Below are 17,998 nucleotides of genomic sequence, written 5' to 3'. Positions count from 1 at the left end.
CATCTACCAAACGGTAAGATCGCCCCCTACTGTACTGGAACGTGGGTCTGAGTCAACTACCTCATTTATTTTCCTTTGGTTTAGTCCCTTTATTTATCAGGAGTCGCACAGCGGAATGAACCCCCAACTTATCCATGATATTTTTTTAGACAATGCCCTTTCAGCTGCAACACATTACTGGGAAACATCCATACACACTCATACACTATGGCCAATTTAGTGTACTCAATACCACATGTCTGCTGTGGGGGAAACCGAGCACCCTGAGGACAGCCAAACGAACACAAGGAAAACATGCAAACTCTAAACAGAAATACCAACTGACCTAGCTGGGACTCGAACCAGAGACCTGCTTGCTGTGAGGTGACAATGCTAACCACTGAGCCATTGTGGCGCTCTGAGTCAACCATGCTTCCATCAAAATTGAATATAAATAAACAACATTGTTAAATAAACCAGATTCCTTCAAGTAATTTAAACTATCATTCTTACCATCAGCATTTCTTTAACTTTAACTTCCATTGAATCGTTTCTTAAATGTATTCTTCAATACTTCTCTTTTTTGTTGTAGCCAAAATATGTATATACACTGAAAAAAATGATTTAGCCCTCTATTAAATTAAACATAATTCAATTTAGTTTATTTTAAACAATTGAATTTAGTTGTTGATTTTATTAAATTATTTTTAATCGGTTTTAAGTGAATTGGATGTGTTTTGAACCAATCTAAATTAATTAATTTAAGTCTATTACAAAAAATTATGTTAGCTTTGTGCGCATGCGCGTTATGTTCCGTTGCCTCGGCGCCAAAGCCCAAAGCAAGTTTTACAGAATCCAGTCAGATTGAAGCAAGACGCCAGAGCCGGATTTCTGTACATCCATTTGCACAGTAAGTCACATTTTATATTGTACCAGACTGTTTATTACAGAAAAAACTTTGTGGGTAACATAGACGCATAAAATGGTCTCTCGTTCGGACTGTCTATTTTGGTCGTTTTTAAATTTCACATTGACCAGCCGTCGAGCGCGCTCGCAAGTTAAGCTAACAGTTAACGTTACACACGGTTTGACAAATCTCGCTTTTATGTCGCAGAATATATTTAAGATTCTTTTTAGCAAGAATGTAGTTATGTAGACTTGATATATAATGTTTTTTTAATGAAGTAAATGGCTATTTTCAAGAGAATAAGCATTTGCTTTGATGTGACGACAGTGTCCGTGATCCGCCATTCCAAACGAAAAAAGCTTCGTTTCTAACGTTAGCTCAGTCCTTTGTGAATTTACCGTGGCTTTTACTATGGTTAACATTAAACATGCTTTTAGATAGTTGTGAACGGACAGTACCATACTGATTTTGTTATAGAACGATTTGGTCTGGCGTTAGGGCACTACTGACTGTCTTAGGAGGTTGTCCAATGTGTGCCCATACTGGCGTAACATTAACTTTTAACGTAAAGAGCGTCCATTTATACAGTTCTTTATTTTTTACGTGAGATGCTGTAATTATGTCTTTGGGGTTATAATGCTCTTAATGGGCTAACTTATATTCACAGCAAGTGTTTATCAGCCACCGATAAACGTCCAGCGCAAGGTTAACTTAATGTGACTTTTTCCATATTCATAAAGTGCCTTTTACATCAACGATAATGTAATTTAATTAAAATAATATTCTTTAAATAAGCTGAAGCAATCCTTTAGTTGTTCAAACGTAAAACACATGCAGACGAGTGCTAAAACTTCATGGAAAATATTGTGGTTAAAATAAATTGACATATTTTTAAGACATGGCGTTGAAGAATGGAATTTAATGCAGTGCTTTGTCTGGTCTGAGACCCACTTTATATCGTATCAATCAGGCAGTGATGATTATCTTAATCATATTAATCACGTTCAGCAATTTGTTCAATAAGTAATTTATCTAAATGTTTCCTAATATAATTAATCTGTAAACAGTATGTTGATTAAGAAGTTGGTCATGTTGTTACTTGTGCTGAATTTTGAACCTAAATGATAATCATGTGCTTCCTTTCATTTGAGGTACTGTACAACAAGTTTTCTATGCTGAGTTCCTTGGTCAGGGGTTAAACACATTTTCTGTCCAGTACTGCAGTTGGAATTTTCCATCAACATTTTTATGGTAAGTAACTGCAAAACATTTATCACTACACATTACAGTAAACAGTTTCTTAACTGAATATGTTGCTCTGAAAAATCTAAATAGTCCCAAAAAAGGAAATTTACTCACTATTCACTCACCATGTTTCCATGGTTCCAAACCTTTGAGTTTCTTTTATCTGTTGAACACAATACAAAATATTTTGAAGAGTGTTAGAAACCAGTAATCATTGACATTCATAGTAGTAAAAACATATTATGGAAGTCAATGGTTACCGGTTTTCATCATTTTTCAAATGATCTTATGTTGTGTTTATCAGAACAAAGAAACTCAAACAGGTTTGTGACAAGTGAAGAATAAGTAAATGCTATTGTTGCTTCCCTAGTTTTCACAGTACTAGGGTGCAGTAAGAGCACAAACACAGAGTTCAACTTTGATTCAACTCCGTGATTCTCTCAAGAGAGCCGACCAATATGTCTGACCTTCCATAAAATGATTCGACTATCTGCCGACCAAGAGAGGTTATTCACCTTTTTTTTCCTCCTGTATATTGCATCAACACAGCACAGCAAATATCAAAGTTGAAATTTAATTTGATTCAAAGAAGAGTCGCATCAGAATTTGGCTCAAAATTGCACAATGCACATTCGGCCTTAAGCCTGGTTTGTACTTCTGCGTTGAGTGATTGGCGTGACCTACGGCGCCTGCCCTGCGTGCAGCTGAGCACTTATACTTGTGCGCACTGTTTGTGTTGTTCTACAATAACACTTACAAAATCAGTAGGTTTATATGTTCCCTCTGTATGGAGTTTCTTCGCTTGGGTTTTGTTTTTTCTGAACACTACCTTAATGAACGAGAAGATAAAACTCGCTCATTCTGAGGCGGGAGCCGGCGGTCATGCAACAACTTTAATCATAAGGTAAACACAAAGCAACAGTTTCCACCTGGAGCTATTTCATGGGACTCTACACTTGTAAACACTAGCTCCAATGGGTTGGCGTGGCTCTCAACCCCGCCCACACACGTAAGCGCTACCAAGCCCACTAATAGAGCGTGCGCTACGTGTTGTTGCGATGTGTAGTTACATTTTTGGAGAGATGTGCCACGGCAAGGGCTATTCAACTGCGTACAGTCTGCGTCGGACCATACACGTGCATTTGATGCAGAAGTATAAATCAGCCTTTACATGTCTTTATCTTGGCTGAACAAGTTAAATTACAAGGTAGTCGAAAAAAGAAATCACTTTAAATATAGTGTAACTAAACAAACTATTCACAAGTAAACAGTCAGTTGATTAAATAAATTTAAGTATCATTATAAATGTAATATACATGTAAGGGACAATCGTCAGATTTAGGTGTGTTAAAGGATAATAAGTGCACAACATCGAGGCAAAGTTTAATGTTTAGATTATTACTGCAAGTTGAAATTTAATATAGTTTTAATTTCTAAATATAACATTTTAAAAATAAATATATAGGCTATGTTCTGAATAATGCTCATGTCTATGCTTATCATGCCACAAACATACTTATATTCTATGTATTTGACGATGCAGTCAATGCATGCACTGAAAAAAATATGCTTATAGGCTACCTTTACCTGCAGGTTTCGCTAGCTGGGCAAAACGTAGATAGGCTATTAATAATGGATATACATTAAATATGTATAATTTTATTTGTGAAAGCAAGAGAGAAACTTGTGGGAGTGCTGTAATAAAGGAGTCTCAAATGACTAACAATTGTGCATTACGGTAACTTGTTTTATTCGGGACATGGCATATGACATAAATAATCGATAACATTTGAGCTGGTTTCAGTTATTAATTCTTTTTATTTTTAAAAATATATTTATTTAACAGGTGGCGCAGTGGGAAGCGCTCTCACCTCACAGCAAGAAGATCGCTAGTTCGATTCTCGACTGGATCTGTTGGCATTTCTGTGTGGAGTCTGCATGTTCTCCCCGCGTTCGCATGGGTTTCCTCCGGGTGCTCCGGTTTCCCCCATAAGTCCAAAGACATGCGTTATAGGGGAATTGGGTAAGGTAAATTGTAGTGTATGTGTGTAAATGAAAGTGTATGGATGTTTCCCAGTGATGGTTTGCAGCTTGAAGGGCATCCGCTGTGTAAAACATGCTGGATAAGTTGGCGGTTCATTTCGCTGTGGCGACCCCAGATTAATAAAGGGATTAAGCCGAGAAGAAAATAAATTAATATTTATTTAAGTTAATGTTAATATAACACTACTGATGATTTTTAGCTGAATCTGTGGTACATGGTGATTCAAATAATGGCAGCGAATGAGGATGGGTTTTTCAGTTTAAGAATAAAGTCCAAATCTAAAGCCATAGCTCCTGATGAAGGTCCTGTAAAGTAAAACAATTGGTCTGTGTAAGAAATTTAACATTATTTGCAATATTAGCATTAATCCACAGCCTGGTCAAACAAATGGTTTTTGGGTTGTGAGACGTAGTTTAGACGAAGTTGTCGGCGATTCTTCCTATTGTAAAGTCATGCAATGTTCAAGTCCCTGTCGCCGATCCATCTTGCAGTGAAAATAAAGCAGCAACGACTACTTTCAAAATCATGCAGTCTGAACTCGGCATTAGTTAATGATTAAACTTAGAGACCTGGATATCGACACGTCTCTCTGCAACTGGATAATGGACTTTCTGACTAAAAGACCTCAGAATGTTAGATCAGGCCACATCTGCTCCACCATCTTCACACTTAACCCTGGTGTACCACAGGGCTGTGTGCTGAGCCTCTTCCTCTACTTCTTTTTTACTATCAACTGTAGGCCTGTGAATAGATCCAACATCATCAAATTTGCAGATGACACCACAGTGATTGGTCTAATCAGCAATAATGATGAGACGGCCTACAGGGAGGAGATACATCATCTGTCCACTTGGCCACTACCAAGCCGACCAATCACAGAGCTTGCGCTACATGTCGTTGCGATGTGTAGTTACATTTTTTGAGAGGTGCACGTCAGCGACGCTGACGGCCACAGCGAAGGGCTATGCATCAGCGCCGTAGCATTGGCGTGCGTTTGACGCAGAAGTATAAATCAGCCTTAAAGTACAGCACTTTCCTCAGAGCTGTCCCTTTTTAACTCTATCCCCCACTAATTATTTTGCCCTCCTAATACACCCCCACTGTCCTCATAACTTGTACTCCTCATTATCATTGCACTATTTAACATTTGCACATTTAAAAATTACACATTCATTGCACTACATTAGACTGATTCATTCATTTGAACTATACATATACTGTACACTTGTAATTGTTTATCTATCTGTACACTTCTGATTATTAATAGCAACCTGTACATATAATAATTTATTTTAAATCTCTGTTCATAGCTAATACAACCTGTATATAATGTTGATAGTACATCCATCTGTAAATATCACTAAAGTTTTTCTATATCTGCACTTTATAACTTATACCTGTATACTGCACTTGCTGCTATTGCACTGCTGGTTAAACTGATTTTCGTTGCATTGTACTTGTACATGTGTAATGACAAAGTTTAATCTAATCTAATACATTTCTTAACGTTTTCCAATTTGTCATTTATGTATTTAACTAATCAAATTTGTATTATTTACAGACAACCGATGTCCAAAGAGCGTCTTTTCTTCAAGCTCTCTTTACTTACCTTGGTGAGGATGAGGCATGCCTGGTGAAAGAATACATGGTGAGTGCATCATAGTACTTTCTTATAGCCCATGCTTGCACCTGGGCTATAAGAAAGAACTGCTTTGTTCAGAGGCTGAGGGTGGGGTTACAGTGGCCAATGAGACAAACAAACTTTTTTGAGTGCCATATTTGAATTAATAGGTGAACCTAATGTTGAACACATTATGGTCTATTCAAATCACATTGCGCTGCACAAACACTTGCTAGATTCGTGCAAGTAAGTTGCATACTAATTCAATGCAAAAGTATGAATAGAACAATGAACAAAATATTTTAATATCTCAAAAACAAAATTAATAATTTTAAAGAATTTAAAAATAGTGTTTTCACTGTATATGTCAATGGCTTTTTTCTTTTTTCAAATGCTTTCTATTTCCATATATTTGTACATGAAGTAAAAAAAAAATGCCATTGGTCACTACACGCATAAGAGCAACCTATTATCTTTTGCCTCAAACTCTTGCATTGTAATGGTAATACACACTGTTATTGAACCGTGAGAAAACTATCAGCTTGTTGAGTGTGACATCACATCGCTTGACAATATCAAATAGTATTGGGAGACTCAACAAATGGTAATAATAAACATTTACAAAGCGATGTAATACTTTTTGAAAATCGCAATATATGTGCCTAATATTAGTATGCCTAAAAATACTAAATGATTAAAAGTTGCATATGTTTCTTAATCCTTTGACGTTCTCAGCATTGGGTTCAGATCTGTGTTTGACCCCAGAGATATTGATTGTTTAGTCCAAGGGTGCCCAAGCTTGGTCCTGGAGGGCCTGTGTCCTTCTAAGTTTAGTTCCAATTCAATTAGACACACCTATGCTAGCTAATCAAGCTCTTACTAGGTGATCTAGAAACTATCTTGCCTCAACACACCTGCAAGGATGAGCTAAAATCGGCAGAACACTGGCCCTCCAAGAAGGAGTTTGGACACCCCTGTTTTAGTCTTTCTAAACAGTATTATTATTTCTTAATTACAAACAAATATTCACAGAATTACAAGTAAACCACTTTTTTCCAAAAAAGAGAACATTTATGTTTATGTTAAGATTAAAATTACTGTTTAAAAGCAACTTGACTTGAATGACATTTTTAGGTCAATGGGTGGCCGTACTAACAATCAAAAATGTATTGCTGAATAATTCTTCTAAAATGTTTAATCTAATAATGAAACATGACGTTTTTTTAAAGTTTAAATTTGTATATTTACTTATACATTTAAAATATACTTAATATATTTAAATTATTTTGGTTTAATTAATGACACGTAAAAATACTAATTAAATAAATATACATGTCTATTAATTTGTCCAATTAAATTTGTTTTATTATCATTGTACTTTTTTTATTATTTGCAGAGGTCCTGTGGGTCTTTGAAAAGTCTTAAGTATTAAATTAGATGTTTACAATTTAAGGTCATAAAAAGTCTTAAATTTTGCATCAAGGTGTGACATTTCTACTGAATTTCATTAGCTGATGTTTATTTTACTTGTGGACAATTATTCTTAAGCCTTGTGTGCTGTTGAGGATATTAATTTGGCGACAGATTTCTTTGTTTGAGCTCATGAAATGATTTTTGGTGACATGTTATTTTTACTCATATTTTGGGAAAATGCTTTTAAATTTTTAAAAACCTCAACAATACACTCTGAGCAAATGTATTACTCTTTTGTTATGTTTGTGGCTGATTTTGCCTCATTGACTTCCATTATAACAATATTCTTTAATTGCAAGGTCATAACAGTATATTAAATATTTTCGATCATTAATGGTTTTTCTTGTTAGGAAAAGGTCAAATTTGTCATTTTTATAGTTGATCATCAGTTCAAAACATTGCAAAGGTTTGTGGTTTTTATATAGAGTTATACAGAGTATAGTGTGTGTGTGTGTGTGTGTGTGTGTGTGTGTGTGTGTGTGTGTGTGTGTGTGTGTGTGTGTGTGTGTTTGTGTGTGTGTGTAAGTGCGTGCGTGCGTGAGACTTTTGCACACATTGTTTTGAAAGTTGCTTATTTATTTATTTCAGACATATAGTAAACATAGTAAGTGTATTTATGCACACATACACACACACACACTATCATTTACTGTTTATACTCCAAAGAACTCCATATAAAAGCCAGAAACTTTTTTGCACAGGACTATCTAGATGGTTATGCTGTCAACTGATTATCAACAGTAAAAATGACAAAATATACATCTACCGAAAAGAGAAGAAAACCAGCAACAATGCGTGATTACATGCTGTCATGGATTTGCATCCAAAAAATGTTATAATGGAAGTCAATGGAGCAAAAAAAACAGCAACTAACATAAGGAAAGGGTAGTAAATTTAAATAATACAGAAGGGTTAAGGTGAACAATTATGACCAGGTATATTGATATACAGTGAATCTGATCAGAAGGTATTTCCACATTCAAGTGGCCAAATCTGTGGTTTTCAAGCCTTAAACCTTGGGTAATATTATTTAAATAATAATGCAATCATGCTTCCTTGACATTATATTTAGTTTTCAACATAATACTGTATTGTTTGCCTTTCAATTATTTTTTCCAAAATTATTTTTAGTTAGTCTTAAAAGATCTTAAATTTACCCTGATAAAACCTGAATAAACCCTGTAAATAATTGTGAAGGAGTCGTACTTGCAGATCATGCACAAATATATGTTCGCCAATATGCAATCATAAATGATTGATATAATATTTCACAGGTATCAATGTGGGTGTGGGGAGGGCCGTTAAGGTTTTGGTTTTATTTACATTTGATTTCTTCTGACTTTTTACAAAATATGTTTCAAAAACAATGTCTAATAATGGTTTCTTTTTATTTAAATATAGGGCAACCAAAAAGAAGAATTTTTGAAGGACCTGGCAACAACACCACCATGGCCATATGTGTCATCAAAAAGGAAAGAGGAGATTATGAGGACATTGGCATCGTTGTTGATGGAACAGTGATGGAACAGATAAAATCTGTTGCACAAGCCTGTGCACTGATGTTGGGGGCAATTTATGTGCTTGATTTGGCCTACCCAAAAGAACTCAAATACTATTACAAGTTTGCCCAAAAAGTACTTGTGCAAATGAACTCTGACAAGCTCTCTTCAAAGGTTCTCAGACTGGAAAACAGCGTGATACTGTAATTTTAAGCATTGAAGTGTTGATAAATGCTCAACAACCAAATGTATATCATATACAAATAGCAGTTTAGTGTAGGAATTGTTTAATAAGTGAATTCAGTTTTCTTTGTGTGCAAAATTAATTAGCTGTAGGAACTTCTTTTAAATGGTGTGTGTGTGTGTGTGTGTGTGTGTGCGTGCGTGTGAGCGAGAGAGCATGTGCATTCTATAAACTTTGTATTTATTCCATTTCATACAACTTGTAGTTGCTCAATATGTTAATGAGTTAATTTTTTAAGTTAATTAGTTGATTTTTTTTTGTGTATTGGGGTGTGTGTGTCATAAGGATTGCAGTTTGCTCTAAGACTTCATACAGTTTTCTTTTATGTGTTGGTTTAAATTAAATGTGCTGTACAAACTGTTTATTGTTTTATGGTGTGGTGCTAAAGCATTTATAGGCAGTGATTTATGTTTTGTTAAAAAATGCATCTTAAAAGTCATTAAAATGAATTCAAAACAAATGTGGTCAAGTGTCATTTCAAAGTGTATTTGCAAGCAGTTTAATGATCATTTTAGACATAAAAAATAAATAGATGTAAGTAGGAATAACATAATTAAATTATAGTGAACTAAATAAATTTTATTGGATAAATGTAACTAAATAAAATTGATTAAATCCAACTTATTTTGATTGTTTAAATCCAACACATATAAATTGAGTAAATCCAACCTAATTTGATTGTTTAAATCCAACACATATAAATTGAGTAAATCCAACTAAAATTGTTTGCTTAAACTTAACCCAATTCAATTATTTGCAACAGCTTGCCTTAAAAAAATTAAGTAAATCCAATGAATCATTTTTTTCAGTGTATGTGTCTTTGGTACAAACTTAGTTCAAGCATGGACATCTTACAACAATTATAAACAAATAAAGCAAAATGAAAATGAGAGAAGATATATTTACAGTACAGAATCCAAGTGAAAACAGTTGCCAGGAGTAAACATAGTAATTTAAAAAAATTAACCAAATTAAATTTACATAATGCGAGCGACACAGTGGCTCAATTGTTAGCACTGTCGCCTCACAGCAAGAAGGTCACTGGTTCGAGATCTGGCTGGGTCAGTTAGCAATTCTGTAAGGAGTTTGTATGTTTTCCCCTTGTTGGCGTGGGTTTTGCACAGTCCAAAGAATTGCATTATAGGTGAATGCTGTTTGAATTTACGTGCGTGAGGTTAGAAATGTAATTTGATTGCCTTTTATTATCGCAATTCCAGTTCCACCACATATGTGCATTGGTTTGAATGTCTTTTTATTGTAAACTGAGTTGGTATTAATTTTGCTGTAGGAAATACAATATAAAGGGAACTGATTTCTAGTGACAGTTATACTTTTTTAAACTTTGAAATATTATTGAAGGGAGACAGCTGGAGAGCCACATATTATTGGTCAAAGAGCCAAATGTGGCTCCCGAGCCATAGGCTCCCTACCCCTGTTTTAAATAAGCTAGAAATCTGTAACCACTCACTTTCTTATTTTTTTTTCTTACTATGGATGTCAACAGGGGCCTATTTAGTGATTTGGTGGCCCTAAGCAGTTCAAGCCATGGAACCCAACAGCCCTAAAATGAATTTTTTTTTTATAATTTTATTATTATTATTTTGCTGCCTTTTTCCTATATCACTAAATCTACTTTTCTATGTTTTATCTCAATGAAATCATTTTAAATTATTTGTTTTCTGGGGCGATGCAGTGGCGCATTAGGTAGTGCTGTCCCCACACAGCAAGAAGGTCGCTGGTTTGAGTATTGGCTGGCTCAGTTAGCATTTCTGTGTGGAGTTTGCTTGTTCTCCCCGCATTCGCGTGGGTTTCCCCCACAGTCCAAAGACATGCGGTACAAGTGAATTGGGTCGGCTAAATTGTCCATATTGTATGAGTGTGAATGTATGTGTATGGATGTTTCCCAGAAAAGGGTTGCAGCTGAAAGGTCATCCATTGCGTTAAAACATATGCTGGATAAGTTAGCGGTTCATTCTGCTGTGGTGACCCCTTGATTAATGAATGAAAAAAGCCGAAAAGAAAATGAATGAATGAATATTTGCTTTCTAAAAGTTAATTAATAACTAAAAAAATTAATAAATTAAAAATAATAAATTGTTTTTAAAACTAAAACTTTACTTGACGGGACTGCTCCATAATTGGGGGTGTAAGACAAATTTGTATGTTTTATAATTATGTTAAAATTGAAGTTGTAAGACGTTCACCATACAAAATATGATGGAAAATGATGTTATATGTATAATTTTTACTTCTAGGTATTTATTGGGATCCTAACCGGCTGCTTATTTTGCTTATTGGTTGAATCTGCCCCTGGATGTCAGCAGTGAGGGGCATAACACATTACAAGTACATGAGTTGCATAATAATATAGAGTAACGTGTAAATTAACGCATTACTTTAAAAAAAATGTAATGATATTTGAGTTACTTTTAGTTTATTTAATTCACTTTTTAAAAATAAATAAATGAATTGTCAAAGAAAAGGAAAAGGGGATAATTTCAATGGACAATGATTTTATTTAAGACAAATAGTACAAAAGTAGAAAACGCATTGTTTTAAACTTTCAATAATCTGTAAATACGGCATGTAGAGCGCTGAGGTAAGGAAGTTCTCAGATAAAATTATCTTTAAATATATATATATATATTTATATATTTATATATATATATATATATATATATATATATATATATATATATATATATATATATACATATATATATATATATATATATATATATATATATATATATATATATATATATATATATATATTTGTGCTTTTTTAGTCCATTGTCAGATGCAGAGTAAATGCAAAAGTAGCTCAAAAGTAATGTAATGCATTACTTGCCATAAAACGTAACTAAGTAACACAACTAGTTACCTTTTTGGGGGAGTAACTGAATATTGCAATGCATTGCTTTCTAAAGTAACTTTCCCCAACACTGGATGTCAATGGTTCACATATTTGTTTTGCTTTTTCAAAATTAAATGATAATATATATATATATATATATATATATATATATATATATATATATATATATATATATATATATATATATATATATATATATATAAATTTTAAAAATATAATTGTTTTTATTGGTGTTTATTTTATTTCCTTCGTTAAAATTAAAAGAAAAAAAATTCATATTCAAAATGTATCAATAAAATCTATTAAAAAATTTTACATTTATATTTTATGTATTTTGTAACTGTACATACCGTAAGGGAGCATCTCATATTAATTTGAGGATAAAACATGCTGCTTTTGTTAAATATTCACTGCTGAAAGAAAAATCAGCGAGTAGTTTGAAAACTTGTTTATTTCCATGTCAAATAAATTACTAATACATACTTTATACAACTGGTGATTTAGAGAGAGAGAGAGAGAGTCTTTTAATTGTCAATCATCAATACAAAATAAAGGTGCTGAATTCATGTGCAAGAGTGATGCATATTATGCATATCAACAAAATGGCCATCCAAATTACAGTAAAAGCATTCGGATAAATGCATGAAGCACTCCAACAACACTGAGGACAACCTTCACACAACACTGATCCTCAGCATTTACATTATGAGTGTTTATTTACATCTATTTAAATAGATAAATATTCATGCTGCATAAACAAAGTTCTATGATATCCATAGTGCAATGTGCTACACAATGTCTGTTATGCTACGATTAGCATTAGCACTGAAGCCTATACAAAAGCTGATGTTTATAAAACGTTCAATCAAATGAAGAAAATATGAACTCAAGGCACAATCCAGCTCACATTTTCAGGACGGTTTCGTTCACTCAAAATCGCATATGCAAAATACAGAAGCGGCGTTGCTACGTGTGGCTTTGTTTGTGTTTGTGAGTGAGAAAGTGTCATGGGTTTGTTCTTTTTTTCTCCATACAGAAGCGGTTGGTCCTTCATGCAGTCTCTAGACATGGATGTGACAGACAATGTGTGTGTCTGTGTGTGCTGAATCAGGTCTGATGGGCCCACAGTGTGACTGTTTTGTCAGCTGAGGAGGACAGAAATGACAGGTCTCTCGTATGCCAGCGGCACTGGATGACTTTGTCCGCATGTTCAGCCACAACAGTCACTGGCAGATTCTTAGTTAGATCTCCTGCAGGACAGCAGTGGGAAGAAAAAAAAACCTTATTAATTCCACAACGATGCATAAAAAGTGTTTGTTTAGTATCAGTAATAATAATAATAATAATAATAATAATAATAATAATAATAATAATAATAATAATGATAATAATACAATTATTAAGTAATTAATATTACTATTAGATTTTTTAAAATAAACAATAATTATAATTTTAATATAAAAATGTAAATAAATGTATATAAACACCATTTAATGACATAAAATGCCATTCACAAGCCAATTATACTTTAGTAATGTGGCAGGTGAACGGTTGGAATTCATTGTAATAATAATAATAATAATTTAAATTATTATTAAATATTTACAAAAGTATTTTACAACACTCTAGGCTACTTTTAAAACAGCAGAAAGCACTCCAGGCTAATGTTATCATCGCTCTCAGATAAATTATACTCTAGGTTAGTTTGAAAGAGCAGACAGCACTTTAGTCTAGTTTTAAAATGTTCTCTGGCCTAGTTTTTAACAACAGGTGATGCTATAGGCTATTTTTTAACAGCAGATAGCAGTCTAGGCTAGTTTCTAACAGCAGATGATGCTCTAGGCTAGTTTTTAAAAGCAGACGGCACTCTAGTCTTGTTTTAAAACAGCAGACAGTTCTCTGGGCTAGTTTTATCAGCACTTTAGACTAGTTTTTAAAAGCAGATGATTCTCTAGACTAGTTTTTTAACAGCAGATGATTCTCTAGGCTAGTTTTTAACAGCAGATGGCACTCTGGCTAGTTTTAAAACAGCAGATGGTTCTCTGGGCTAGTTTTATCAGCATTCTAGACTAGGTTTTGATAGCAGATGATGCTCTAGGTAGGGTAGGGTTAGGGGTGGGGTTAGGTGAGCGGATTAAAAAGCATTGGATGCAGCTCAGATTGCACTGCACCGAGTCTGCAACCAGACCCCTCTCCTCTAGGCTATTTTTATTAGCACTCGAGACTGTTTTTTTTTTAAAGCAGATGGCACTCTAGACTAGTTTTAACAGCAGATGGCACATAGGCTAGTTTTAAACAGCAGACGGTGCTCTAGGCTAGTTTTTAAAAACAGTTGATGCTCTAGTCTAGTTTTAAACAACAGACAGCGCTAGTTAGTTTTTAACAACAGATGGCACTTTAGGCTAGTTTTAACAGCAGATGGCACTCTAGGCACATTTTTTTTTACCAAGAAGACATTGACCTAGGCTAATTTAACAACAGACAGTGCTATCTAGGCTAGTTTTTAAGAGCAAACGGCACTCTAGGCTAGGTTTTAAAACCAGATGACACCAGTTTTAACAGCAGATGATGGTCTAGGCTAGTTTTAACATATCAGACATGCTCTAAGCTAAATCTTAACAGCTGACAGCACTCTAGGCTAGTTTTAACGCCCCATTCACAAGGGGCTTCAGTGTCAACGCTTGACAGAGGGCGTGTCTGAAGTTGAGTCTGACGCAATTGTCATAGCAGCGTTAGCCAATGAAATTAGTCAGCAATAGGCCACTGTCTGAGCTGGTGTATTTGCATACAGCGATCTGATCACTGATCGCTTCTGTCAGCTCTTGAAAAGTTGAGCAAGTCCCAACTTCTGCAGCGAGCAATGCCACTGAAGCCTCGCTGACATATCCACAAAGCAGTTCTGCAATGCCTGAAATCACCTATTCAAAGTAAATGGGAAGCAGTGAAGTTGACGCCCTGTGTGAATGGGGTGTAACAGTGCTCTAGGCTGACAGCAGATGGCAATCTAGGCTAGTTTTAAAACAGCAGATTGGTGTTCTAAGCTTTTAAGTTTTAACACCAGGGCCCTGATGATTTAGACCAGTTTTTTTAAAAGTATTCTTTTTTAAGTATTCTAGGCAAGCTTTTAACCATAGCCTACACTCAAATATTTACGAAAAAGTTCACTTGCAAGATCTGCTGAGTCATGCAAATTGACTAGGTCACAAGATTATGTAAACAGCTCACTGTGAACTTTTCAAAATTATTAATGATTATTTTAGGTTTAAGTGGTATTTTTAAGGAATTGGATGCAAGCAGTACAAAGCTGTTTGTAGAGCATAGAGCACAACCTGCTGTTGAAACCAAATCTCAGATTCATTATTGAGAATATATAGCGATAAATAAAAAAAAAATTATAAAAAGAAATAAATAATAATTATATATGCAGAATTGACGCAGAATCAATTTCTCGTTTTTTACAACAACTCTATGTAACACTATAACATAACTGTTTTAAACGGCCCAGTACTGTAAATGATAGTGTCATTTGATATATTTCAGTATTGATAGTTATTGAAGTTGCATGTTGATTTACCCTGCAGGTCAGAGATCATGACTCTGCTGTCGTAGGAACCGGTGAGCAGATAATGAGCTCCAGGAGAGAAGCGAACCGATCGGACATCACTGCTGTGAGGACGATACACCTGGACACTTCGGCCTCCTCTGATGTCATAAAGCATACAGCGACAGTCCTCCAGTCCGGTGGCCATGAGCCGTCCGCTCGGGTCTATGGCCACTGATGCCACCGCACTGCCTGAAAACACACAGCATTAAATAATTTTTAATTTTATTTTTACTTAACACTTAATTATTTGACTGTTTTGGTTGTTTCCACTGGTTTTAAATTGTAATATTGTATTTATATAAACTAAATGTTTAATATTATTATTAATAGTGTTAATTACTATTTTAATATTTATTATTATTAAACAGAATTCTGAATTCCAAACCCAATTCAAAGGAACTGACTTAATAATACTGCTCTTTTAGTTTTATCAGTTCTTTTAAATTATGTGGTTGAATTGATTAAACAGAGCTCTTAATGATTCATAAGCAAATGACTGAGTTTGGTTTGAATCATTTTTAGTGGAGTTTCTCCCATAGAAAACAAACTGTAGGAAAGTTAATGATAAAACATTTGTCTTCAAGGAAGATGTTCTAACAAACGCTTGTAAAGGAACTGAACAAAAACACACTCACCTGTCCCATGCAAAGTCGTCCCAACCACCTTCACACAGCTGGGCACACGCAGATCCCAGAATCTCACCGTCTTATCCTGAGAGCCAGATGCAATCATCCACCCTCCCCACGTGTACAGAGACAAAATGTGCCCTAAAACAGTTTACAAAGCACAATATGACATCCTGATAATAACATTCTATCTTCAAGGTACATTATTGCCCTCTGACATTTCTGCTTTTCCAAAAAATTAGGTCTCTAGAAACTCTGCCTTTAGAAAAAAAAACTACTCTTCTCTGATTGGTCAGATGACTCTTCTCTGATTGGTCAGATGGCTAAACTGTTCACTGATTGGTCAGATGACTGCTCTGCTCTGTCTGGTCATGACTTTACTCTGCTCTGATTGGTCAGATGAATCTACTCTTCACTGATTGGTCAAATGATTCTACTCTTTACTGATTGGTCAGGTGACTCTTCTCTTCTCTGATTGTCTAGTTGACTTTTCTTTTCTCTCATTGGCCAGGGGACTGCTCTGATTGGTCAGATGTCTTCTATGATAGATCAGATGGCTCTACTAATAGGTGCGTTCGACTTCATGCAGCGCTGCGCAGATCGATCGAAATCTGTCTTAAAGCGGTGCATTCTGGTTAGAAATCTTGTCCGGATTGATGCTGCGCCGACGCCACGTGACTGTCACATGTGGCATCAAAGTACCGCGACAGCGCTCCGAGATCAGACGGCAAACTCAGACCGTGCAGCTTCTGAAGAGCGACTGCAGGAGCTTTGATGACGACACCGATATTACACGATTGGCCGAGTTCACCACATGACAACAAACACGTGTATTTCGGGTTTATAATTGGACAAATTCCGATTTAAAAGTTTCAAAACAAACAATTCACTTTTTACACCCTCTCTATCCTGTACACATCTTGCTTATTAAAAGACTACAAATATTTTACTGCAGTAATCATCTTTTGTTAAATAATCTGGTTATAAAGGTTAGCTTGTTTGTGCAGGTTTATTTTTAACTTTTTTTTTATACAGACTATTTACTGCATTCATCTCCATGAACTATTTTATTTAATAATTATAAAATGGTTTTATTATTATAATATAAATATCTATTTTATTTCCTGTCTAGCAGTTTATAGACTACCTGCTCTTTCTAGAAAACTTCTACATAGCTCACTTATTTTACCTTTTGTTCTTTTCAACACAATCTTTTTGGATTAAAATGCTTTTTTGAAAATTCATTCATTATCCAAAATAATGTCATTTATTAAGACCTAATCAAAACACCTTGTTTTGCTTTTTACATTGGAAATTTTTATATCTATAAATGTACATATATGTAAACCCTTTTTTAGCATATTTAAACAAGAAGTATTAGCCTAAAGATTGATGTTTAACTCCTAGAATTTATGCTTATTGCTTTGTATTTAATAGACCTGTTCGTTTTTATGTTTATATTAACCTCTCATTTCCTCTTATTTCTCTCATGCATTTGTTATATATTTTATTCATAATTCTCTCTTATTGTTTAAAAAGGAATTACAGTTTGTAGAAACTGTATTCTGTTTTATTTGTAAATGTTTTGCTGTTATAAATAAAAATAACAAAAAAATATGATGACGCCATGTAATCGGTCATCATGACTGCAGCAACTTTGAGTCCCGAAGTGTCCAGCTGTCCGTCTTGACGGCTCTGTTATCAACTCCGCCCCGCCTGCGCTCGGCTAATCTCGTTGATCACCGGCTGCAGCTGAGCTTCATGTCGAACGCACCTATTCTCTGACTGGTCAAATGACTCTACTCGGTCAGATGACTTTACTCTTCACTGATTGGACAGATGACTGCTCTGATTGGTCAGATGGCTGTTCTCTTCTCT

General features: G+C 34.7%; 1 protein-coding gene and 1 long non-coding RNA gene across 5 annotated transcripts in view; one reads left to right on the top strand and one right to left on the bottom strand.

The window, feature by feature from the left end:
- The first annotated feature begins 822 nt into the window (after positions 1 to 822).
- On the top strand, positions 823 to 9,783 carry LOC101884340 (uncharacterized). Of its 2 annotated transcripts, none has more exons than XR_011008236.2 (5): positions 823 to 889; positions 2,038 to 2,137; positions 3,978 to 4,154; positions 5,737 to 5,823; positions 8,671 to 9,783. It is a non-coding gene; the product is annotated as an uncharacterized lncRNA (long non-coding RNA). The 2 variants fall into 2 exon arrangements; XR_011008237.2 differs by having other exon boundaries at positions 3,978 to 4,159.
- Positions 9,784 to 12,323: 2,540 nt separating this feature from the next.
- The window catches only part of wdr47b (WD repeat domain 47b), a 31,460-nt gene continuing 25,785 nt past the window's right edge, over positions 12,324 to 17,998 (bottom strand). For all 3 annotated transcript variants that reach the window (NR_130148.1, XM_073936669.1, NM_001201421.1), the window contains 3 exons: positions 16,130 to 16,261; positions 15,465 to 15,683; positions 12,324 to 13,140 (listed from right to left, as the gene is read on the bottom strand). Coding sequence is in view for 2 of the 3 variants with exons in the window: in XM_073936669.1 (XP_073792770.1) it covers positions 12,998 to 13,140; positions 15,465 to 15,683; positions 16,130 to 16,261 (494 nt within the window). In the remaining variant the exon portion in view is untranslated. The remainder of the gene's footprint in view (positions 13,141 to 15,464; positions 15,684 to 16,129; positions 16,262 to 17,998) is intronic.

The sequence above is a fragment of the Danio rerio genome, chromosome 22, assembly GCF_049306965.1.
Source record: "Danio rerio strain Tuebingen ecotype United States chromosome 22, GRCz12tu, whole genome shotgun sequence".
Lineage (NCBI taxonomy): Eukaryota > Metazoa > Chordata > Actinopteri > Cypriniformes > Danionidae > Danio > Danio rerio.
Note: the sequence above shows the minus strand (reverse complement) of the source record. Positions and strands in the feature narration are given on the sequence as shown.